The sequence below is a fragment of the Somniosus microcephalus genome, chromosome 2, assembly GCF_052327205.1.
Source record: "Somniosus microcephalus isolate GS21.2 chromosome 2, FLI_Smic_1.0, whole genome shotgun sequence".
Classification (NCBI taxonomy): domain Eukaryota; kingdom Metazoa; phylum Chordata; class Chondrichthyes; order Squaliformes; family Somniosidae; genus Somniosus; species Somniosus microcephalus.
The window spans coordinates 95,069,170-95,095,822 of record NC_140988.1 but is presented as its reverse complement, the minus strand read 5'-3'; the positions used below and the strand labels follow the sequence as shown (position 1 = coordinate 95,095,822).

General features: G+C 46.0%; 1 protein-coding gene across 6 annotated transcripts in view; it reads left to right on the top strand.

The window, feature by feature from the left end:
- LOC147122817 (tetratricopeptide repeat protein 29-like) overlaps positions 1 to 26,653 on the top strand; it is a 547,513-nt gene that overhangs the window by 222,738 nt on the left and 298,122 nt on the right. For all 6 annotated transcript variants that reach the window (XM_086011402.1, XM_086011395.1, XM_086011389.1 and 3 more), the window contains one exon: positions 17,733 to 17,818. In XM_086011402.1, coding sequence (XP_085867528.1) covers positions 17,733 to 17,818 — 86 coding nt within the window. The remainder of the gene's footprint in view (positions 1 to 17,732; positions 17,819 to 26,653) is intronic.

Genomic DNA, 26,653 nt, shown 5'->3' with positions numbered 1-26,653 from the left:
GCTGTTAGTAAGAAAGGCCACTTTTCTAAGGTATACCGGTCGAGAGCCCCTGTTAGTTTTGCAGCTACTATCTATGAAACTGCTCCTCCCCCAAGAACCACTACTAAGGTGACAGCTGTCAAGGGTAAAACTGCCCCTCCTCCCATCACAGCTGTTTTTCCCTAAAGTCTGTCCCATGCAGCCACGAAGGTTTCGGTAAATGGACACATTTTGAGTGCACTAATCGACTCATGCAGCTCTGACAGCTTCATTAGTGAGCGGGCTGTCAGTAAGTTAAAACTGCGTATTTACCCCTCGGACAGGGAAATTGCAATGGCTCTGACAACACTGACCACCAACTCTTCCGGCTTTTGTCTTGTCAACCTTATTCTCAATGGCCGCACTTATTTCTCCACCCAGCTCGGGGTGCTCAAAAACCTATGCAGTGATGTGCTCCTGGGACAGGATTTCCAGAAACAACACAAAAGACTCACTTTCGAGTTTGGAGGGTCAAAGCCGGAGCTTACTATTTCCAAAGTACCGTTTTGTGCGCTTTCGGTGGCTTCGCTCGATGAGCCCTCCTTGTTTGCCAATCTTTCCCCCCGATGTAAGCCCATAGTCACTAAGTCACGACGTTTCAGCCAAGATGATCTATCCTTTATCGAGGCAGAAATCTCTCGCCTTCTAGCTGATGGTATCATTGAGCCATGTTCATCTTCCTGGCGGGCTCAAGTCGTCGTTGTTAATAATCCTCTGAAGCAACACAAGAAACGTCTTTGTATCGATTACTCGCAAACTATTAACCAGTATACCGACCTGGATGCCTACCCACTACCACGCATCGATGACATGGTCAATAACCTTGCCAACTACAAGGTATTTTCAACTTTTGATTTAAAGAGCACATACCATCAAGTACCTTTAAAGGACTCTGACAAAAAGTATACGGCCTTTGAGGACAATGATTGGCTTTATCAGTTTTGTCGCCTTCCATATGGGGTCACCAATGGGGTGGCCGTCTTTCAATGGGCAATGGATAGCCTAGTCAAACAGGAGAACTTAACGGACACTTTTCCATATCTGGATAATATCACCATTGCTGGTCATGACCAGAAGGAGCATGATGCCAACCTCCAGAAATTTTTTGACGTTCTCCGTCGTCGCAACTTAACCTTAAATGAGTCCAAATCTGTGAAATCAGTACCATCAGTCAACATCTTTGGCTACTGGGTGGGCAACTGTGTCATCAAACCGGACCTGGAGTGACTTTGTCCGCTTCAGGAGCTCCCTCCCCCTACGAATCTCGGCTCTCTTCGTCGGGCACTCGGCATGTTCGCCTATTATGCGAAGTAGATACCCCAGTTCTCCGACAAGATCCAGCCCCTGCTTCATGCAAAGTCATTTCCGTTGGAGGCAACGGCTATTTCAGCTTTCAACCTCCTCAAGCGACAACTGAAAAAAGCCACGCTTCGTTCCATCGATGAAAATCTCCCTTTCGTGGTCGAGTGCGATGCATCGGATGTGGCGATCTTGGCTACCTTGAATCAAGGTGGTCGACCCGTTGCATTTCTGTCCAGAACTTTGCAGGGTAGCGAGCTCCATTATCCTCCTGTCGAGACGGAGGCTACGACTATCATCGAAGCAGTACGTAAATGGAGTCATTTTCTCGCTCGTCGCCATTTCACGCTTATAACCGATCAGCGCTCCGTGGCCTTTATGCTGGATAACCGGAAACACACTAAGATTAAGAATAACAAAATACAACTCTGGAGGATGGAATTGGCCGCCTTTGGCTACACCATACATTATCGACCCGGCAAAGAGAATGTGGCCCCGGATACCCTCACGCGTGCATTCTGCTCTTCTATGTCAACTTCGACTCTTGCGGACCTTCATACTGACTTATGCCACCCTGGCGTTACCCGTATGTTGCACTTTGTGCGATCTAAAAATCTCCCATTTTCTCCGGAAGATGTGAAAAGAACTTGCTCCACCTGTAGAATCTGTGCGGAATTAAAACCGCAATTCTTCCGTCCATCGGATGGCTCGCTCATACATGCTATGCAGCCTATGCAGCGACTCAGCATTGACTTTAAAGGGCCATTGCCTTCCTCAATGCGAAACACCTATTTACTTACTATGGTGGACGAATATTCACGCTTTCCCTTTGCTTTCCCCTGTCCCAATATGCTTACTTCCACAGTGATCAAATGCCTCGATCAGGTCTTTTCCCTTTGCGGTACGGCCAATTTCATCCACTCTGATCGGCGTGCCTCCTTCATGTCAAGCGAACTCAAAAGTTATCTTTCCCAACAGGGAATCGCCACAAGCAAAACAACACCGTGTCATCCCATCGGTAACGGACAGGTTGAGAGATACAACGCTATCATTTGGAACGCTGTTCGTCTTGCACTGAGGTCACGCAACCTACCAGACCAGCAGTGGGAAACTATGCTCCCTGACATGTTGCATTCCATCAGGTCTCTTCTTTCTACATCCACCAATGTCACTCCTCATGAGCGATTCTTCAGGTTCCAGCATCGCTCCACTCATGGGACATCCCTACCGTCATGGTTGGCAGCTCCCGGCCCCATGCTGCTCCGAAGATTCGTCCGATCTTCCAATAACGATCCCCACATCGAGGAGGTGGAACTAACGGACCTTAATCCCACTTACGCGCATGTGCGGTAACCTGATGGCCGAGAGTCCACCGTTTCACTCCGAGATCTGGCTCCCTTTCCAACCAGCCTCACGGACTCAACTGGTAGAGGAACCCATGGTAATGATACCGATGCTCTGCGCTCCTTTGAGGATGACGCCCTACCTGGGACATCAAGGGATCTGCCGGTTACTCCACCGGATCAACTCGGGGAGCCGAGCGCTTCCCATGGGATGGCCACCCGAAGCCAGGACGCCGGTCAATCCCCGGCTACCAACTAAGATGACGTCAGCTCTGCGCCTGTGGGGACCCGCACCTGGAGTCACGATCTCCCCAGTCTTCCGCAGGTCAATCAAGGCGACATGGGCCCCGTTGATCTACCAGTATGGACCAAGCGACCCAGGGACCAAGACACGGTCCGAGAAAACGTGCCTTCCAGCCACAAGTGAAGATCTAAAAAACTGCGCCTATTCGTGGTCCACCTAATCCACTAGAAGGAAGTCGCGGACATCCAAAACTTTCAGGCGGGAAGGAAGTCATGAATCTTATCAAGACTCATGAAGTAACACTGGGCGGCCAGCTGGTAGTGCCGTCCAAGGAGTATAAATACTCGGGTGTGGGCCCAGCTTGCTCAGGATGTTTCTGTAACCAGGACTAGTGATGTAACTAGAAATCTCATGGTTTTGAAACAGTTGCTTAAAGCCATGTTTTATACTCAAACCAAGTGCTCGGTAGTCTTTTTACATCAGGCACCTCATCCACCACCTTAAACATTCAATCCCTCCACCACCGGCGTACCATGGCTACAGTGTGTACCATCTACAAGATGCACTGCAGCAACTTGCCAAGGCTTCATCGGCAGCACCTCCCAAACCCGCAACTTCTACCACCTAGAAGGGTAAGGGCAGCAGGCGCATGGGAACAGCATCACCTGCAAGTTTCCCTCCAAGTTACACACCATCCTGACTTGGAAATATATCACTGTTCCTTCATCGTCGCTGGGTCAATATCCTGGAACTCCCTCCCTAATAGCATTGTGGGAGTACCTTCACCACACGGACTGCAGCGGTTCAAGAAGGCGGCTCACCACCACCTTCTCAAGGGCAATTAGGGATGGGCCTTAAATGCTGGCCTTGCCAGCGAAGCCCACATCCCAGGAACGAATATTTTAAAAAATTGATCGGAAATTGCTTCTTAACAAACAAGATATCAATATAAAAGCTGAGAGGGATGTATTCGTGCGCGTGTATTTTAAAATTAATTATTTAATTGGAACCAGCTAGATTGATTAAATGTATCAGATGTATTTTTAGGGGATATACCACTAACATACTTTGGATTTTCAAATGTTATTTAAATCCAATGGGCCTGAAATTTGGCACTTTAGTATCGGATGTTATAGCCGGTTTTGTGGAAAAAATGGCATCCGCCTAGCTTCCACCCACTTCCGCCGTTTGCCGCACCAGACGCCATATTAGTGAGGGCAAAAAAAGAGGCGCCGTTTAGCTTCATCTGAAGCAGGTGTTAGGCCATTAACATTCAAATAAGGCTCCTAACGCCTGCTTCTGCTCCTTCTTGCAAATTTGGCTTGTGTCTGAGGCAGCCAGTGCCAACAATGTTTACTCCCAGGAAAACAAACGTTAAACAGCACCGAATGAAAAAAAGATAAGTACTTACCATTATCATCTCTGACCTCACTCCCGACTCCAAACTTCAGGCCCTCTCCGACGTTCCGACGTCCCCCCGATGCTGGCCCCGAGTCCCACTGGCCCTGACCTCCCCCACCACCACCCGATGCTGGCCCCGAGCCCCACTGGCCCCGACCTCCCCCCGATGCTGGCCCCGAGTCCTACTGGCCCCGACCTCCCCCACCACCACCCGAGGCTGGCCCCGACTCCCACTGGCCCCGACCTCCCCCACCACCACCCGATGCTGGCCCCGAGCCCCACTGGCCCCGACCTCCCCCGATGCTGGCCCCGAGTACCACTGGCCCCGACCTCCCCCACCACCACCCGAGGCTGGCCCCGAGTCCCACCGGCCCCGACCTCCCCCACCACCACCCGATGCTGGCCCCGAGTCCCACTGGCCCCGACCTCCCCCACCACCACCCGAGGCTGGCCCCGAGTCCCACTGGCCCCGACCTCCCCCCCCACCACCCGATGCTGGCCCCGAGTCCCACTGGCCCTGACCTCGATCCCCCCCCCCCCCGATCCTGGCTCTGAGTCCCGATTGCCCTGACACCCCACCCGATGTTGGCCCCAGGTCCCAACCTACCCCAATCCTGGCCCCGACCTCCACCCCACCCCCCCGGATCCTGGCTCCGACTCCCGACCTTCCCCACGGTCTTGGCCCCGAGTCCCAACTTATCTCAGAGACTTGCTGGGCATTCAACGCATTCAGCGCTGGGCTGAACTCCACAATATTGATAATCAACAGGCAGCACCAAGTTCCGGTGCTGCCTGTGAACTTTTTACGGGCGTGAGCAAATCTTGCCCCGCAGTGGCACCGTCCATTTACGGGCCTTATCGGATTTCTATGCCAATATATCTGCCAGTTGAACTAGGTCAAACCTTTTCATTGTATGCAAAAATACTGATTAATGAAACATTCATGATGCTATCAAAACAACATACTCTGTACATGTAGAGTATGTGCACTCTCAGGACCTGTGTAACCTAGAACTGTTCTTTTGAATTCATTCTAGTAATGACTTCACGCTAAGATGTTTAAATGTTCTCCAGGAGACAAAGGTAAAGGAATGGTATGAAGACCATGAAAAGAGTGGAATGTGCTGAATTTTTTCATGATGTCCTGTAAAATTTCTTCACGACTGACCCCTCAGACTGTTTACTTGTTATGTGACTGTAGTGATGTCTGCTAGGTCTCGAGGATCTCCAAGAACTCTTAGACCTTCTAGTCATTAAAAATGTTGCAGTCCTGTTACATGAGGTGTGCTTCCCTTGACATTTTAAATGAACAATACATGTAAACACACATTATGACTTCCAGGTGAAACAGCGATTTACTTGTACTTCTTGCAATTTAGTATACTGTATTCGCTGCACACGATGCGGTCTCCTCCACATTGGGGAGACCAAACACAGATTGCATGACCGCTTTGCAGAACACATCCATTCAGTTTGCAAGCATTACCCTGAGCTTCTGGTCGCCTGTCACTTTAATTCTCCGCTCCACTCCCACTCTGACCTCTCTGACTTCGGCCTCCCTCACTGTTCCAATGAAGCTCAACGCTACCTCGAGGAACAGCATCTCATCTTTTGATTAGGCACTTTACAGCCTTCCGGACTCAACATCGAGTTCAACAATTTCAGATCATAATCGCTGCCCCCATTTTTTTGGATGACAGCTATTGATGATTCTGCTATTCCCAATTACACCTCTTCTAAACCCATCTTTTATTCCTGTACTTGTCTCATTACCATCTCCTTTTGCCTCGCACTACCATCCCTTTTATCATTTAATCTCTCCTGCCTTCCACCCTATCACAGACTTTCCCTTTTGTTCTTTCCTCCTCTCCCCCCTTTCCCTGCAACTGCACTTTCTTAAAACCTGTTATATCTCTAACTTTTTTCAGTTCTGATGAAAGGTCATCGACCTGAAACGTTAACTCTGTTTCTCTCTCCACAAAAGCTGCCTGACCTGCTGAGTGTTTACAGCATTTTTTGTTTTTATTTCAGATTTCCAGTATCTGCTGTATTTTGCTTTTGGATTATGACTTTCCATATCTTTATGATGCTAAATAAGTCTTGTACTTCTAATAATATAGCAGCACTTTATAAAGAACTACAGAAATGGGTGGGAGCTAATCATTTCCTGTTGCTAAGAGTATTGGAGAAAATTGAACTTCATGAACAAAGCTTTGAAATTCTCAACAATCAACTATTGTTTGGCACCCAGGCAGGAGATTTATGGTGACCTTTCAGATTTAATTCGCTGTTTCAAAATTATATGGGGTTTTAATAAAGTAGATAGGGAGAAACTGTTTCCACTGGCGGGAGGGTCAGTAACCAGAGGATGCAGATGTAAGATAATTGGCAAAAGAACCAGGGGAGAGATGAGGAGAGTTTTTTAACACAGCGAGTTGTTATGATCTGGAATGCACTGCCCGAAAGGCAGATTCAATAGTAACTTTCAAAATAGAATTCGATATATACTTGAAAAGGAAAACTTTGCAGGGCTATGTCTGAGGAAAGAACAGGGGAGTGGGACTAATTGGATAGCTCTTTCAAAGAGCTGGCATAGGCACGATAGGCCAAATGGCCTCATTCTGTACTGTACGACTCTGGGGGCGATTTTCTGCCATCGGAGGAGGTGGGTTTGGAGGCGGGAAAGGCAGGAAAATCAGATTCAATGAGGTCGGGTTCCTCCGCGGGATTTTACCGGTGCTAGTTTTGGAGGTCGGGAAATGGTCCCGCCTCCAGCTGGCCACAGCGATACTTGTTATCATTAAATGCTCATTAAGGGCCTCTCTAAGCCTATTTTGAGAGGCCCTCGTGATTTTGCGACGATTTCGGTGTGCACCACGCACCTCCTGAACCATGGCAGGTAAACCTGGCGGGTTGACTCGTGGGCGGCCTCCTCACAGCTGCAGGTCTAACGAGACATTGGTTATTGCAGCAAGGATTACTTGCAGGTGCCAGACCTTGGCTTTAAAAGGTCTCTGAGCACTTTTAAAAGGCCTTCCGAAGTTGGTGGTGCTGCAGCTTGAATCAATCAACTGTGGGACCCCCTTGGAAGACCCTCTCCCGGCTTGCAATGAGCGCTTCCCCAAAGGAGGCATCTGCAAGCAGCATAGGAACCATTTGTTTTCTCTCTGCATGGACCTCAGATGAGGATGAGGACCATCCAGGGCAGCAGCAGAACGAGGCAGCTCAGGAGCAACACCAGCAGGAGCCCCAACCTCCTGCTCAGGCACCTCAGGAGCAATACCAGCAGGAGCCCCAACCTCCTGCTCAGCCACCTGATGCTGCACAGGGCAGAAGGCACCAGTGCATCGAGGCACCTCGCCACAGGAGATACCCCCGACAGAGGGTTTACAGACAAAGGATGAGCTACCTCAACATGAGTGAGCAGCAGTGCCAAAGGAGGCTGAGACTTTCGTGAGAGGTTGTCCGAGAGATCTGTGGCCTGCTGCAGCAAGACCTGGTGCCCAGAGGAACGGGTGGACACCCCTTACCAGTGGCTGTCAATGTCACCACCGCACTCAACTTCTTTGCCTCAGGCTCCTTCCAGGGATCATCAGCAGACATCAGCGGCATCTCCCAGTCGGCCGCCCACAGTTGCATCACGCAGGTTACCGATGCCCTTTTTGCTAAAGCCCACAATTACATCCAGTTCACAAGGGATCAAGCAAGTATAACCGTCCGTTCGGTTGGCTTTGCAAATATGGCAGGCATGCCAATGGTGCAGGGCGTCACAGACTGCACACATGTGGCCCTTAAGGCACCCCATCACAACCCAGCTATCTTTGTCAACCGAAAGGACTTGCACTTCCTCAACGCTCAGCTGGTGTGTAACCACAAGAAGGAGTTCTTGCATGTTGCGCAAAGTTCTGTGGAAGTTGCCAAGACTCTTTCATCCTGTGGCACTCTAGTGTTCATCCGCTTTTCAATCCACCAAACCAACTTAACGGATGGCTCCTTGGTGACAAAGGCTACCCCCTGAAGAAGTGGTTAATGACGCCGATCAGGAGGCCGGCTAACGAGGTTGAAGAGCACTACAACGCCAGCCACACTTCAACCAGGTCCATCATAGAGCAAGCCATTGGGTTGTTGAAGATGCGCTTCCAATGCCTTGATCGATCAGGTGGAGCCCTGTAGTATACACCATACAGGGTCTCCAGAATGGTCGTGGTCTGCTGTACATTGCACAACATGGCACAGCGTTGTGGCTTGGAGCTTCCTGATGAGCAAGCGGCTTAGTTCCAGCCCTCCTCAGATGAGGAGAAGGTTGAGGAGGAGGAGGAGGATCTGGAGGAGGAGGACGAGGATCAGGAGGAGCAGGAGCAGGAGGAGGTCAGAGCGCCGGTGTACCGACCAGCGGCAGTGGCAGCACGCGAGCACATGGCTGCCCGGGATGCAAGGGATGAACTTATCCTGGCCAGATTTGCATAGGTTGCCCAAGTTGGCACATGTCCTTGGCTCCATCCTAGGACATCATTGAAAATGGACATGACTCTCTGGCCTCCTTTCACTCAGGCCACCAACCTGACAACGCAAGTGCGGCGGAGGCCGCAATGTGGAGCTGCTTAAGGCGAAAGAACAGATGCCATAACGCCAACATTTTGGCTTCAAATCATTTTAATGCTTTCCAACAGGGATGGCATTTCATCAATACACATAAACATTCTCCCAATCTTCACACAGATCTGGAGGTTATATCCCTTGCCAGCTGGACCCACAGAGGTTTCTTTGGCAGGCCTCTTCCTCCCAGATGAGTGGAAGAGCACCTCCATGCTAGCTGTCACCACCTCAAACAACTTTTGCAGCGCCTCATCCAAGAGCCTCGAGGAGGCTCTTGCCTTGGAATTGGACATAGTGGTTTCTCAAAATATGTTGCAGGTGGTGCAAGATAGGCAGAAATCCTGTGGAATGAGCCAAGGGAGCAAGAAGCCATAAAATCAGACTGGAAAAGTGCTGTCAACAAAGGCGAGTTTCAGTCCCAAAACACTAATTGACCAAGGGCATCCCACACCTCTGAAATCAAGTGGCCAATAATGGGAAAATCGCTAATTTTTGAAAACTCGCAAATTTTTGAAAACTATCAGTGGAGGCGAGTTTCAAACCCACCCAAACTGAAACCCGCCTCCAGTGAGAAAATCGCCCCCTATGTTTCAAAGAATGGGGGAGGGACAATATGATTTATTTGTTTGCCTTTTAACACACACAAATAGGATATTATTGCCAACCTAAGGGGAAGATAACTTCAGACACTGCTCTTTAAGCAACTTAAGCCTTACATAATTAGGAGCCGGAGTAGGTCATACGTCCCCTTGAGCCTGCTCCGCCATTCAATAAGATCATGGCTGATCTTCAACATCAACCCCACTTTCCTGCCCGATCTCCATATATTTTGTTTCCCCTAGAGTTATCTATCTCAGCCTTGAATATACTCAATGATTCAGCATCCACAGCCCTTTGGGGTAGAGAATTCCAAAGACTCACAACCCTCTGGGTGAAGAAATTCCTCCTCATCTCATTCTTAAATAGCCGACCTCTAATCCTGAGTCTATGCCCCCTAGTTCTAGACTCTCCAGCCAGGGGAAACAACCTCTCAGCATCTACCCTGTCAATCTCACACAGAACCTTATATGTTTCAACGAGATCACCTCTCATTCTTCTAAACTGCAGAGAGCATAGGCCCAATCGACTCAATCTCTCCTCATAGGATAACCCTTTAATCCCAGGGATCAATCTAGTGAATCTTTGTTTCACCACCTCTGAGGCAAGTATATATTTCCTCAGATAAGGAGTCCAGAACTGTGCACAGTACTCCAGGTGTGGTCTCACCAAACCCTGTACAATTGTAGTAAAACTCCTTACTCTTGCAATCCAAACCCCTTGCAATAAAGGCCAACATTCCATTTGCCTTCCTAATTGCTTGCTGTACCTGCATGCTAACTCTCTGTGTTTCCTGTACGAGAACACTTAAATCTCTCTGAACACCAACATTTAATAGTTTCTCACCATTAAAAAATATTCTGTTTTTCTATTCTTCCTACCAAAGTGAATAACTTCACATTTCCCCACATTATACTCCATGTGCCACCTCCAGTGCTGGGTCCCCAACTCTTTACAATCTATATTAACGATTTGGAGGAGAGGACCGAGTGTAACATATCAAAGTTTGCAGATGATACTAAGATGGGAGGGAAAGTAGTGAGTGAGGAGGACATAAAAAACCTGCAAGGGGACATAGACAGGCTAAGTACGTGGGCAGAGATTTGGCAGATGGAATACAATACTGGAAAGTGTGAGGTTATGCACTTTGGCAGGAAAAATCGTAGAGCAAGTTATTATCTTAATGGCAAGAAACTGGAAAGTACTGAAGTACAAAGGGATCTGGGGGTCCTGGTGCACGAAACTCAAAAGGTTAGTATGCAGGTGCAGCAAGTGATTAAGAAGGCCAATGGAATGTTGGCTTTCATTGCTAGGGGGATAGAATATAAAAATAGGGAGGTATTGCTTCAGTTGTACAAGGTATTGGTGAGACCGCACCTGGAATACTGCATACAGTTTTGGTGTCCATACTTAAGAAAGGACATACTTGCTCTCGAGTCAGTACAAAGAAGGTTCACTCGGTTAATCCCGGGGATGAGGGGATGGACATATGAGGAGAGGTTGAGTAGATTGGGACTCTACTCATTGGAGTTCAGAAGAATGAGAGGCGATCTTATTGAAACATATGAGATTGTGAAGGGGTTGGATCGGGTGGATGCGGGGAGGATGTTCCCGATGATGGGTGAAACTAGAACTAGGGGGCATAGTCTTAGAATAAGGGGCTGCTCTTTCAAAACTGAGATGAAGAGGAACTACTTCACTCAGAGGGTGGTAGGTCCATGGAATATGCTGCCCCAAAAAGCTGTAGAAGCAACATCATTACATAAATTTAAAACAGAAATAGACAGTTTCCTAGAAGTAAAGGGAATTAAGGGTTACGGGGAGCGGGCAGGAATTTGGACATGAGTCTAGGTTCGGATCGGTCATGGCCCTGTGGGTAGCGGAGCGGGCCCAGGGGCCGTGTAGCCTGATCCTGCTCCTATTTCATGTGTCTAATTTGTTAGATTCAGGAGATGGTTCTGTGATAGTGGATTGTCGGTTAGGATCAGATCAGCCATGATCTTATTGAATGGCGGAGCAGGCTCGAGGGGCCGATTGGCCTACTCCTGCTCCTATTTCTTATGTTCTCTTATGTTCTTATTGCCCACTCACTTAACCTGTAGCTTTGCAGGCTTTTTGTGTCCTCCTCACAGCTTACATTCCCACCTAGCTTTGTATCATCAGCAAACTTGGATATATTGTACTTGGTCCCTTTATCTAAGTCATTAATTAATATAGATTGTAAATAGCTGAGGCCCAAGCACTGATCCTTGTGGCACCCCACTAGTTACAGCCTGCCAACCAGAAAATGACCCGTTTATCCCTACTCTATTTTCTGTCTGTTAACTAATCCTCTATCCATCCATGCTAATATATTAGCCCCAACTCCATAAGCCCTTGGCTTGTGTAATAACCTTTTATGTAGCACCTTATCAAATACCTTTTAGAAAACAAATATACTATATCCACTAGTTCCTCTTTACCTACCCTGCTAGTTACATCCTCAAAAACCTCTAATAAATTTGTAAAACACGATTTTCTTTCATAAAACCATGTTGACTCTGCCTAAACATTTATGATTTTCTAAGTGCCCTGTTACCACTTCCTTAATAATGGATTCTAGCATTTTCTCGATGACTCATGTCAGGCTAACGAGCCTATAGTTCTCCATTTTCTCTCTCCCTCCTTTCTTAAATAGTGGTGTTACATTTGCTACCTTTAAATCCGCTGGGCCTGTTCTAGGGAACTTTGGAAGATCACAACCAATGCATCCACCATCTCTGCAGCCACCTCTTTTAGTACTCTCAGATGTAGGCAATCAGGTTGTGATGAAATAACTCTGTGTTCTGGCATTTGTATTGTCTGTTGTTGTTGTACTTGTTCTTGTTAATGTCTGGAATGTTCTACAGGTGTAACCACTAATGCTCCTCCCTAGCCCCGCCTCTCTGGATCCTCCGGATTGGTGTGAGTCTTACTTGTAAGAGCTGGGTCTTACTCATAAGGGCTGGGTCGGTGATGAATGATGGTTGCCCTGTGTTAACTTGATGCCATGTTCTTATTTAATAAAAGCCTTTAGTTTTAAGCTTTAATCTCTTGGATTCAGGTCGTTATTTGGCACATCACAGGTCCAGGGGATTTTTCGACTTTTAGTCTCATGAGTTTCTCAAGTACTTTTTCTCTACCGATATTAATTAATTAAAGTTCCTCACTCTTGCCTCCCCATTGTTTTTGGTGTACTTTTTGCCTCTTCTACTGTGAAGACAGATACAAAATATTTTTTTAAAGCTTCTGCCATTTCCTTATTCCCCATTACAATTTCTTCTGTCTCAGCATCTAAACAACCAACACTTACTTTTGCTACACTCTTCCTTTTTACATACTTGTAGAAGCTCTTACAATCTGTTTTTATATTTCTTGCTAGAAGAGAAATAATGAATCTTCAGCTAGTAAATGTCCTTCTATTTTCCTGTATCCAACACCCTTAATAAATTCCTTCCCCAGGATATGCAACATTTCACAGGGAGTTAGAGCTCATGGGGCTGTTATGGATTTCCCTGTCCTTCAAAAGTGTAGCCAAAAGGGCAAATTGGCTTTTTTTTAAACTTGTTCTTAGGAGGTGGGTGATGCTGGCAAAGCTGAATTTATTTCCCATTCCTATTTTCTCTGTGCAAGTAGTAGTGGGCCTTCTTTTGAACCGCTGCAGTCCGTGTGGTGAAGGTACTCCCAAATTGCTGTTAGGGAGGGAGTTCCAGGATTTTGACCAAGCAACAATGAAGGAACGGCGATATATTTCCAATTCAGGATGGTGTGTGACTTGGAGGGGAACTTGCAGGTGGCGAGCGGGGGAATGGGACTGACTGGATTGCTCTGCAGAGAGCCGATATGGACTCGATGGGCCGAATGGCCTCCTTCTGTGCCATTATGACTTATGACTCTATGATGGTGTTCCCATGCACCTGCTGCCCTTGTCCTTCTAGGTGGTAGCGGTCGCAGGTTTCGGAGGTGCTTTCGAAGAAGCCTTGGCGAGTTGCTGCAGTGCATCAGTGCACACTGTAGCCACGGTACGTCGGTGGTGGAGGGAGTGAATGTTTAAGGTGGTGGATGGGGTGCCAATCAAGGGGGCTGCTTTGTCCTGGGTGGTGTCGAGCTTCTTGAGTGTTGTTGCAGCTGCACTCATTCAGGCAAGTGGAGAGTATTCCATCACTCTCCTGACTTGTGCATTGTAGATGGTGGAAAAGCTTTGGGGAGTTGAGACGACCGTCGCCAATTTGCTGGGATGCTCTGAAGAAGCCGCTCAGCTAATTATAATATTTACATCAGGATCCTATGACACCAATGGAATATTAATGGCATTTTTGAGCTGAGCTGGGCAGAGCATGTGCTGTGCACAGTCCGGCAGTATTGGCTGGCGGCTGGGCCGAAGTTGGCCTAAAAAGTGAGTTCTCTTCATTTTTGTGGTTCCAAGAGGAGCAGGATTGCTCCTCCAGGCTCCACCAACCCAGCCTGGGCTGCTGCCGCCTCGACTCTCTGCCCCCCACCCCCACCCCTCCGCTGATCGGGGTCTTCTCCCCAGAACCTACCTTTCGCTGGCCCACAGACGGCCTGCGATGACCTGGAGCGATCGATTTCTGGCCACAGCCTGCCGGCCTGATGCAAATGAGTCTCAGTCCTCAAGATGGTCTGGGCCTTCTGTCCAATAATCTGGGCCTTCCAGACTACTGGACACCCTGCCACTGCACCCCAGCTGTCTGGATTCCACTCTGTAGCAAAATCCAACCTAAGAAAAGATACAATTATCATTTATAGTTTTTTCTATCAGCTAAAAAGTGGTCTCTGGGTTTGCAGAGAGGAATTTTCTTTGAAGTATAAGTTCTTATTTATGTTTATTTTGTAGTTCTACTCTGCAAAGTTCTCAAGTCATTTTTGCTAAGTGCCATTTTGATTAGTGCCCTGCTGTGTACTATCTCAATAGGAATAAACGAGTTCAATTCCCACTTCAGCTGCCACAGATGCCAAGACCTGACTTTAAAATGTACATTAAATATCACAGATCTTTCCTAGCGACCAACTCTGACAATGGTGTCTGCTGTTTGTGATACCTTGCAGTATGCAAATTGGCTGTTGTGTTTTCCTACATTACAACAGAGTCTAGACTTCAGAAGTACTTTGTTGACTGTGAAGCACTTTGGAACATTCTGAGGTTATGAAAAGCACTATAGAAATGCAAGTTCTTTTCAAAAGGATTTGATGTGACCAATTTATTTACTTGAAGGAGATCGTACCTTCCAGAATGTCAAAGATCGATTCCTCTCTAAAATGCTCCTAGGCCAAATTGAGAATTCAGTGTAGACAGGGAACATTCAGAAGATTGCTTGCATAAACATTTACCTGTTGGACCTCATTGCACACCCATTCACAAAGGCAGAGAAAAGGTGTTGGACTTCTCTGGGCCACACAAAACAACATCTAGTATTGGTGACAAATTTACCAAACCTGGTGGTTCAGATTACAATTTTTCAGCCAACATCAATTTGGTTCAGTGACCAAAGTGTCAAGGTAGTTCTAGTTGGTAAAATCAAGACCTCTTGAGTACAGCTCTCTCTCTCGATAGGATGCTATTTTTGAGAGGCAAGGGAAAATAGGGTTGTATGTGAAGCCTGTTTAAAAAGCATCACTAGCAGCACTTGCTATACATACATACATCATAATCTGCTGCGTTTGGGAGTAGTCAGACACTCTACAGGATGGCAAACTTAAAAAGGTGTGAATTATTGCGTTCAATCTATTGCAGATAAATTGTATCATCAGTTGTGGCAATATTTATTGAAAAAGATCAATAGCAGACTTATTAGCAGACACTCCACAGATTTATAGGGGAAGAAAGTCTAGGGGGTATGATTTGAGAGAATAGGGTCTCCATCTCTGTTTAGCCATTCTAGTCGTATCAGTTACGATGAATGGCCTGATGCAGCCTGGAAAGGGTAACTTCAAAGTGGCCCAGAAGCCATTGGAATGATCCAACTCAGGAAACCATGCTGCACGCTGGGAAATCTATATAAGAACATAAGAATTAGCAGCAGGAGTAGGCCATACGTCCCTTCGAGCCTGCTCCGCCATTCAATAAGAACATGGCTGACCTTCGACCTCAACTCCACTTTCCTGCCTGATCCCCACATCCCTTTATTCCCCATGAGTCCAAAATCTATCTATCTCAGCATCCACAGCCCTTTGGGGGAGAGAATTCCAAAGATTCACAATCCTCTGAGTACAGAAATTCCTCCTCATCTCAGTTTTAAATGGCTGACCCCTTATCCTGAGACTATGCACCCTAGTTCTAGACTCTCCAGCCAGGGGAAACAACCTCTCAGCATCTACCCCTGTCAATCCCCCTCAGAATCTTATATGTTCCAATGAGATCACCTCCAGAGAGTATAGGCCCAACGGCCTAGAAATTCAGTTGCGTTTGCGCCCAATTAGGGGCGAAAGAGTGGGTTGCGCCGGAAGTTGCATCGCGCCCGAAATTAGGTGGGCCCTAACATCGGCGTTAGCCGGTAGCGCTGCGCCGGCACCGATGACGTCATCGGTGCGCGCAGTGCCCCGGTACCGCCCGAAACCACGCCGATCCCCATCTTCAGTAGCGGCCGCCTCTTCCGTGGCGGGCGCTAACAACATCGGGAGACCGGGTCCTTACTGCAGCCTTAGCGGCGCAAGTTAAGGTGGCGGTGCGGGGCGGCCGCTTTTTCGGCGGCCGCCTGCCCGCACCTCCTTCCCCGGCCTCCTCCACCCACCCACACCCCCCCCCCCCCGCGGCATTGCCGGCTGGTTTCCGTGGAGCCCGGCACTTCTCCGTTGTGCCGGGCTCTTTTGCCGGCACTTGCAATCGGGGCTCCGGCCGTTGCAGGCACCTCCCCCTTAAGAGAAGGGGGAGGCCTGCAGTACAGCAGCCTGCCGCACCGCATCGGGTGGCGCAGCGGGACCGGGAGCGCTGAAATTCACTTTCAGCGCCCCAAGCGGGGCGGACACACCCTGTACCAGCGCCCGGTTCCGCTTTGGGGCGCTGAAAGTGAATATGGGGCGGGCACAACTGGCTCCGCGGCGGGCGCAAAATTTTCGGCGCAAACGTGCTGGCGGGGCTATACCCAATTTCTAGGCCAATCTATTCAATCTCTCCTCACAGGACAACCCTCTCATCTCAGGGACCAATCTAGTGAACCTTTGTTGCACTGCCTCTAAGGCATGTACGTCCTTTCTCAATTAAGAAGACCAAAACGGTGCACAGTACTCCAGGTGTGGTCTCACTAAAGCCCTGTACAATTGTAGTAAGACTTCCTTACTCTTGTACTCTAAACCCATTGCAATAAAGTCCAACATGTCATTTGCCTTCCTAATTGCTTGCTGTACCTGCATGCTAACTTCCTGTGTTTCCTGTACGAGGACACTTAAATCTCGCTGAACACCAACATTTAATAGTTTCTCACCATTTAAAAAATATTCTGTTTTTCTATTGTTCCTTCCAAAGTGAATAACCTCACATTTCCTCACATTATTATACTCCATGTGCCACCTTATTGCCCATTCACTTAACCTGTCTATATCCCTTTGCAGGCTCTTTGTGTCCTCCTCACAGCTTACTTTCCCACCTAGCTTTGTATCATTATATCCAAGCCTTTAGCATAGTTTCCCATGATTGGTCTCTCTCAGGTTTAAAAAATCAAAACAAGATATTTGTGACATGGAGATAAAGCTATCCAGACAAACCCTGAATTCATACATTTGTGGATAAGAATCTTTACATTGGAATATATCTAAATAGATTTTGGCCATGGCTGTTTGGAGCATTGACCCACCTAAAATCCCTTAAGCATAATTATCTATAATATCAAAATTCATTTATATGCTGGTACAAACTTGATAGATGCTTGTGGCATAGACATTAATCTTAATTCTAACTTCTTGACTCATTGAAAAAAAAATGTTTTGTGATGCAAACGCATTTTGCTGTGAAGCACATTTTAGGCTTTAATGTGTTCACCTCTTTTGATATATAACAAAAATGATTAAAATTGAGTATTATTTACAGTAAATTTGTAGTATTTATTTTAAATTAAAATAAATCCATTGTAAAATGGTTACTCTTTAAATATATATATAATATATTTGGTTCCAAACCAAACCAAATCAAATTGTGGATACTGAATTTTTAGAATTGTACGGTTACTGAAGTGTATACATAAACAGACATCTGTTTCCACCAGGGGGCGATAGGAAGATGGAACTAGCAGCTCTGTATCGTGTGGCTTTAGGTTACCTTAGTGCTGGAGACCCAGACACAGCAATCGGTGTAAGTATGATGCTCATGTTTGATCCTTTGCTTTTTCTATGTTGGTTTTATTCACCGTATCAACTACTTTGAGTAATGAACTGGCTTTGTAACTTTGAATACATGAACATGTTTTCTGTCCCGTTGAAATTGTGAAAATTTTAAAGAGGGATTTTAGTTAATACTGTGCTCTGATCTCCCATTTACTGAAAAATGTACTAAAATTCTTACATTTTACAATTACATCCTTAACTATTGCCACAGTCTTACATTCTGGGGATGCAACTAATAGAACACAAGAAAGAAACAAGAGATCGAGGAGTAATATTAAGATGCAAGAACGAGCCCTGTAGTTAATGCTTAATCTTCAGACTTCTGTGAGATGTAAACTGAAAATATTTCCATATGTGTTATGTTATAATAGCTTAGTAACATCATCTGATGGTTTAGCACGATATTATTTTTCAGGCTAAAATTAAAAACAATATTAACTTTAAAATTGGTATTTCAAACGAAGACACTAGATTTGATAAATGAAGTATCCAATCATGGCTGTGTAATGCAACTTTTATCCATTCTTAAGACTTGTTCTAACTGTTTTTACCAGCCCCATGCAAATAAAATCATGTTTCACAAGAAGGGCCGTGAACATTCTCTCCTTATGTACTAAAATATGAATACAATATTTGAGTACATCCCTCGCCTCTGAGTCAGAAGGTTGTGGGTTTAAGTCTGACTCTAGAGACTTGAGCATGAAGATCTAGGCTGATGCTGAGGGAGAACTACACTGTTGGAGGTGCCGTAATTCAGATGAGCCATTAAACCGAGGCCCTGTCTACTTTCTCAGGTGGATGTAAAAGATCCTATGGCACTATTTCGAAGAAAAGTAGGGGAGTTATCCCTGGTGTCCTGGCCAATATTTATCCCTCAATCAACATCACTAAAAAACAGATTATCTGGTCATTATCACATTGCTGTTTGTGGGAGCTTGCTGTGCACAAATTGGCTGCTGCGTATCCTACATTAGTGACTACACTTCAAAAAAAGTACTTCATTGGCTGTAAAGCTCTTTGCGATGTCTGATGGTTGTGAAAGGTGCTATATAAATGCAATTCTTTCTTTTTTACACTAGGGTAACAAAGAAGTTCAAAATAAAGTAGATGCACTGTTTCAGAAAACAATGCCAATTTATTGTCATATTTTTGTCAATAAATCATACAAAGACATTTTTATTAAGTAGTGCTATTTATTTTTCCAAAAAAAATACAGTAGTAATGTGAATGTCGCACAATCTATTAAAGGGATTTACAATATGGCGACAGTGACACTGCCACAAACAACTGGCGTGATAGTTTTTTTTTGGATTTCACAAATAGCCTTTGTCAGGCTATTTGTCAGGACAAAAGAGCTGAACTCAAGAGGTGAGGTGAGAGTGACTGCCCTTGACATCAAGGCAGCATTTGATCGAGTGTGGCATCAAGGAGCCCTAGCAAAACTGAAGTCAATGGGAATCAAGGGGAAAACTCTCCATTGGTTGGAATCATACCTAGCACAAAGGAAGTTGGCTGTGGTTGTTGGAGGTCATTCATCTCAATCACATGACATCACTGCAGGAGTTCCTCAGGGCAGTGTCCTGGGCCCAACCATCTTCAGCTGTTTCATCAATGACCTTCCCTCCATCATAAGGTCAGAAGTGGGGATGTTCGCTGATGATGGCACACTGTTCAGCACCATTCGAGACTCGTCAGATACTGACGCAGTCCGTGTCCATATGCAGCAAGACCTGGACAACATTCAGACTTGGGCTGACAAGTGGCAAGTAACATTCGCATCACACAAGTGCCAGGCAATGACCATCTCCAACAAACGAGACTCTAACCATCTCCCCTTGACATTCAATGGCATTACCATTGCTGAATCCCCCACTATCAACATCCTGGGGGTTGCCATTGATCAGAAACTGAACTGGACCAGCCATATAAATACTGTGGCTACAAGAGCAGGCCAGAGGCTGGGAATTCTGCGGCGAGTGTCTCACCTCCTGACTCCCCAAAGCCTTTCCACCATCTACAAGGCACAAGTCAGGAGTGTGATGGAATACTCTCCACTTGCCTGGATGAGTGCACCTCCAACAACACTCAAGAAGCTCGACACCATTCAGGATAAAGCAGCCCGCTTGATTGGCACTCCATCCACCACCTTCAACATTCACTCCCTCCACCAGTGGCGCACTGTGGCTGCAGTGTGTACCATCTACAAGATGCACTGCAGCAACTCGCCAAAGCTCCTTCAACAGCACCTTCCAAACCTGCGACCTCTACCACTTAGAAGGACAAGGGCAGCAGACGCATGGGAACATCACTACCTACAAGTTCCCCTCCAAGCCACACACCATCCTGACTTGGACCTGTATCGCCGTTCCTTCACTGTCGCTGGGCCAAAATCCTGGAACTCCCTTCCTAACAGCATTCAAATCAAATCAAATCAAATCAACTTTTATTGTCATTGTTAGCGCACAAGTGCAGTACAACGAAATGTAGGCTTGCGGCTCCCGAGAGTGTACAATTTGGATTAGGACACTTAAACATTTCAACATACATTTGTACATATATATTAGCATAAATATGACCATAATAAAGTGCATCGGCAGATGTGCAGGCTTTAGTGTTTATTTGTGGAGTTCAGTAGGATGACAGCCCTGGGAAAGAAGCTGTTCCTAAATCTGGTCGTACGGGTGCGAATGCATCTGTAGCGTCTTCCAGATGGTAGGAGGGTGAACAGACTGTGGCTGGGGTGGGTAGGGTCTTTGATGATGGACCGTGCCCTCCGTAGGCAGCGTTTCTGATATATATGTTCTATGGTCGGTAGCCGGGTGCCGGTAATGCGTTGGGCAGTTTTGACTACCCGCTGCAGGGCTTTCCGGTCATGGGAGCTACAGCTGCCGTACCATACCGTGATACAGTTTGTCAGGATGCTCTCTATAGTGCAGTGGTAGAAGTTAGAAAGGATCGGGGGTGACAGATGACATCCCTTCAGCCTCCTCAAGAAATATAGGCGCTGCTGGGCCTTCTTCACCAGAGAGGAGGTGTTGAGGGACCAGGAGAGGTCTTCCGTGATGTGGACTCCGAGGAACTTAAAGCGGGCCACCCTTTCCACCTCTGCCCCATTGATGTGGATGGGGGTGTGACTTCCGCCTTTGGACTTCCTGAAGTCCACGATTATTTCCTTTGTTTTCTTGGTGTGTACCTACACCATATGGACTGCAGCGGTTCAAGAAGGCGGCTCACCACCATCTTCTCAAGGGCAATTAGGGATGGGCACTAAATGCAGGCCTAGCCAGCGACGCCCATATCCCATCAATGAATTAAAAAAAAAAAATTTTAATCACGTATGTGTAAATTTCTGTATGTCATGTAAACATTGATGAAAATTGTTGTATCATTTGAATTGTATCACTTGTAATGAAAAAATATAGCACTTTATTGCTCCCCGAGGCTGTTCTCACCTCGCCTCGCTGAGGCTGCCAGGAATCCCGAGGCCCGGGAACCCTGGCCGGCCACATTTAAACCTGCATAGTATATGTGTGTATAGGAGGAGGCTGTATTTATGTTCTTTTTTTCCCATTCAAATTTTCATGATCAATATTTTTATGAGTAGTTTGTATTGTATGCAAACTATTTTCCTCTATATTGTTGAGATGGGGGGAATTTTAACTCCAAAAAACAGGTGGGTTGGGATCGGGTGGGAGGTTAAAGGGTTAAAAACCTAAATCCCGACCCAAACTTGCCTCCAAACCGCCCACTTCTGGTTTTAACGGGGGCGGGCAGCCAACCCTCGCCCAGGCAGCGGGTTGGCACTTTAAATATAATGAGACTGGAAGTCTCGGATTTAACCTGCTATGCAGGTTTAAATGTGGCCGGCCAGGGTTCCCGGGCCTCGGGATTCCTGGCAGCCTCAGCGAGGCGAGGTGAGAACAGCCTCAGGGAGCAATCTTTGTGGGCCAGGAGGAGCAGGAGTGCTTCCTCCCAGCCCCCCAAGTTCCCCCACCATCGCCCCCTCCACCCCCCACCGGATCAGACCCAACCCAACCCCCACCCCCGGGGTCGGGGCTCACAACTACCTGTGGTTGTGGCCTCTTCTCCAGCGTTCCCCGCCCAACTGGAAGTCAGCTTGTCAATCAGGCTGACTTCCGGGCGGGGAACCTGTCCATGACATCACACGCACGCTCATTTTGCGGGGAAACCCGGACTTCCTGTTCTCTACCGGGCTCCCTCGCATTCGGCGGGTGTAAAGGTCATAATTCCGGCCAGGGTAGTTAATTTTAATTCATTTGTTTGTACTTTATATTACATTTTCTCTTGCTAATATACATTTCATACCTCCTTTTTTATTACAATTTGAAATCTACAGTAACAATTTTACTAGAGAGAGCTTGTTGATATGGGAGCAGTGACGGAGCGAGATCTGTTGAGGAGTGGGAACAGAGCACGAGAGGGAGAAACCCTGGATGCAACGCAGAAGGAAAGAGCCTTTGTTGCAGGGATGGGACCAAGAACAATGGAGACAGTCCCTGATGCCATGGAAGAAGGAAAGAAAGAGGCATCTTGTTGTGGGGGAATATATGTTTATTTACCCCACAGAGATACCACTTCTTCTAACTCCCATCCCCATCCCAAGCTCCCAACTCTCTCCCAGCCCAGGCCTCAGCCCCTAGCTATTCACTCTCTCTCTCTCCCTCACTTACACACATTGAAGCTGTTCCCCGATGGCCTCTGCACTGCCAACCTCGGATCCCAGCTAATGCCTACCTGGGCCAGTACCCTCTCCAACTTGGTATATGTTGGTTACAATCTTGCTTTGTGTCCTGGCTTTTTAAAAAAGATGCAAATCGAGTAAATTAGTAAAGGAACGTGCATGTGTGAGAAACATAGGCAGCGATTTTCCCTACCTCGGATCCGAAGCAGGCGACGTTGATTGGGGGACTCAGCCCCACTGTTGGCTCCATCCCAGCCTCCGACTTGACTTTACGATGATTGGGCTTGTTAAGCCCACCCAGTGAGTTTCCTGGCCAATTGAAAGAAGCGGGTCTTATGAAGTGTCATCAGCCGGTTTCCTTAAAGGGACCATGCACAAATTTACTTTGACATTTGTGCTGTCAGTGTTCTATGAAGGGAGTCACAGCATGCAGGGAGGTTCTCTTCCCTTCCAATGGGCGAAAGAGACCTCCCCAGGATACCAACGTAGCCTGGTTGCACATTGCACAGGAGGACACAAGCAGGGATGTCGTCAGGAGGACCAGGCTGCAGTGGCATAAACCTTTCAATGATCTCAGTAGATCACGAAACGTTACTGCAAAGCCACACTCAACTTCATCCTGCTGTGCCACTCATCACATCCCCATCACTCTGCCTTCCCTACCCTACTCCTGCACATCCTTACTCACACCAACTTACGTTGCACCTCCACCCATCCCTCTCTATCTACATTATCACTTCCCCATCTCACTAGCCACCCCTCACACTCACCCTCATCCTAGTCCAATCATACCAACTAACAACACACAAGGCTAGGCACTTGTGTATTTTATCCAATGTTCATGTAAAGTTTCTGTTCATGTGCTGTCAAACATTGAAATCTTTATTTTCAACACTTTGCTTTCTTGGCCAGATTTGTGTGCACGTTTGGAAATGGCTTAGTGAGGTGCAGTGAATGGTGAGTCATAACGGTACCCCCCACAATGGTCATGAGTGAGAAAGGAATGGCTTGGGCATTGTAGGGATGCTTTCTGGTGTTGGTGTGGGGTAGTGCCAACCTGGCACATCATGTGGCAGCCAGGGTGTGCAGCATCAAGTGAAGTAAATGTGGCCATGATGAGGCCATCCCTGGCGTCCCGGGCAGCAATGTGGACGGGTGCTGATGCTCTCTGTCCTGCGCAGCCTCAGGTGATTGCGGAGAAGGTTGGTGTTGTTGGTGCTGCTGGTGTGCCTGGTGATGCTGGTGCTGGGGCTGATCGTGGTCAGAATCTGAGGACCAAGGTGAGAGAGTATAAAGTGCACCCATGCTGATGGAATAGATGGATGGTGAAGTAGAGATGACAGAAGCGATCTGTCAATGGTGGGAGAGGTCAGACTGCATGAAGACTTGTGCAAAGACTTGCAGCATCCTGAATCTGTAGTGAAAATGCAGTTTAGAGATGCTAGTGCTTAAGGGAGGATATCTGAATCAGCTGGGAGCTTTAAGTTGGCATTTGAAGCTGTCAACTCATCAGCTGATTCAATGGCCACTGATCTCCCGCCACAGCTTCACTGACGAGGTCTAGGCACAGCAGGAAACCGGTGGGAGACCTGTGAAAGTTAAAAAGCTGGGGGAAAAAACATTGTTAAGTGGCTGTAAACAAGCCACTAATGATTTGAATTGAGTCCCCCGTCGCTGCCTGTCAGGTCTGGTCAGCGCTGGCAGACCCGACATCGGGAAATGCGGGTGAGCACGTTTTATATTTCACAGCTGACCTGCCACCAATCGGGTCCGTGGAGTGCCGGCAAAATCGTGGCCATAGAGAGAGAGTGGGAGATAAACAGAAGAGAAAAAACACAGAGGAAAGGAGAAATCTACAGAAAGGGAGAACAAAAGCGTTGGAGACAGAGAGATATGGAAACAACAACGAGAGTCAAAGCCATACAAAGAGAGAAAGATAGAATGGAAAACAAATAGAAAAACAGGGAGGGAGACAAAAAAGATTGGCGAGGGAGAGAAGCAGACACAGTTACAGGAAGAAAGACACAACACAATATTAACTGTCTTTTTGTCTGTGAGCAATATAGTAGGGGATCAATTACCATAGCGAAAATATGTTTTCATGCTCTTTTTATAAAAAAGTGTCAATAGTAAATACTAACATAAATTGAACTTCTTAAATTGCAAATATTTTACGTAGTTGCTAATTTTGTAAAAAAAAATTGCTATTAAGTTTATTTGGGAATAATTCAACAACAGGAAATAATCTATGTTTTATTGGTAGGGAAAAAAATTAAAGCTTAACTTAAAGATCAGTAGCATTGTTCACATACTAGGGAGCAAGAAACCTTCCTCCACCTTAAATAGTGTAATGTGTAATTATTTTTGATCACCTCTTCATACCAGAAAGACAAAGTTGAGAACTGACCTATAAATATTAGTATGCTACATATTGCTATTTTACTGCAATCTTGGTATGTTTGCACTGTCCAAAGTTGCTCATGTACACTTAAAAAAAATATCAAAATATAGACAAAAGCTAACTATATCTGTCAACACAGGAATAAATAAAAGCTAATGTTTGCTTTTCTTTTTAAGAGCCATTGCGTACAATTTACATTTATGTTTTATTATATTAATCATCTTTCCATCTGAATGGAGCTCAGATGTATACAGGCCTCAGATCATAGTTTCCATCTCCCTTAGGACGTCTGCTTATCATTATACTGAGCTTGCTAGCTTTCTGCTTTGCCTTGTGGTAATATGCTGTTCATTGCCAGGCCAAGCCTCAGAGACATGCTAAAGAGGCCCTGCCACACAGCTCAAGACTCCTGGGGTCTGTGCTCTGGGGTCTCAGTGGTTGTTTCCCTGCTTTTCCATCAGAGTTTTCATCTCCTTTATCCTGTTGTAATGTGCCCACCTCAGGCTGTCTTTCTATGGAAGACTATAGCCGGGATCTAACAGCAACAGCTGCTGCAAAAGACAACCATTTCCTCCCACTGTTACCTCATTAGTGTTTTCTCATTCAAGTACAAATAAACTTGTGGCTACTATTGGACATCAGGGAAGGAACATTTATTTAAAATACTTATCAGTGAACTGAATGCTTACAGAACTTTAGTTCATAGTTTGCTTAAAATTATGGGATGCAATTTGTATTGTGATTTTTTTTAAACTACTGAAATACTTTTATGTTATAACCCATTATTTTGATGTGTAGACAAAATGTGTCAAATAACAATAACATATGCCTGTGCTATTGAATCCATTATTTAACTAAATTCAGACCAACTTAACTGACCTAGAAAGATGTCTGTGATTAACCCATGATTTGAATTTCAAAACACACATTTGAATCTGTCAAACAAAAAATGACAGAAAATATCTCACACATATTCAATGACATAAAAATATTTAAGCTTTTACATTTTTAATTTTGATCTATCCTGAACATTTGTGTGAAGTACTTAATTTCAATATTTGAGTAACCTTTATTGTTATTCCGATATAGCATAGCATTGCACTTGCAAGATTCAGCAATTATAAACTTTTACTAGTTGCAGACCAACATTTGTGTTATATAAGCCAATATTTCATAGTTCTTTCCATAGTTATTTTACTTATTACAACATCCAAAGGAATGAACTTTTTTGTGACAAATATGACTTTCCTACATAACAACAGTGACTACACTTCATTGGCTGTAAAGCGGTTTGGGGCGTCCGGTGGTCGTGAAAGGCGCTATATAAATACAAGACTTTCTTTTGTTACATTAATTGACAGGCACATTTTTATTTCACCAAAACAAGTTGAGGAAACCAAACATTCAAAACCCTACAAAGTCAACTATGTCAGGGGACACAAAATACACCAATAAAATGAAGTGGGTAAAAAAAAGAGAAAGTATTGAAATATCTTTAGAACCATAGCTGCAGCACCTGCTGTTGAGACAGACAACATGCCTGTTAGGCTTAATCCTGCTATGGCATTTATTTATGTAATACAGAAAAATACTGTCGCCTCTTGTTTGTGCTTTATACTATAAAGCCATAGTTTAGCCAGTTGCAAAGATAACACATCATGTATTATTTGATATTGGACTGGATTTTCGGGAATAGAAAA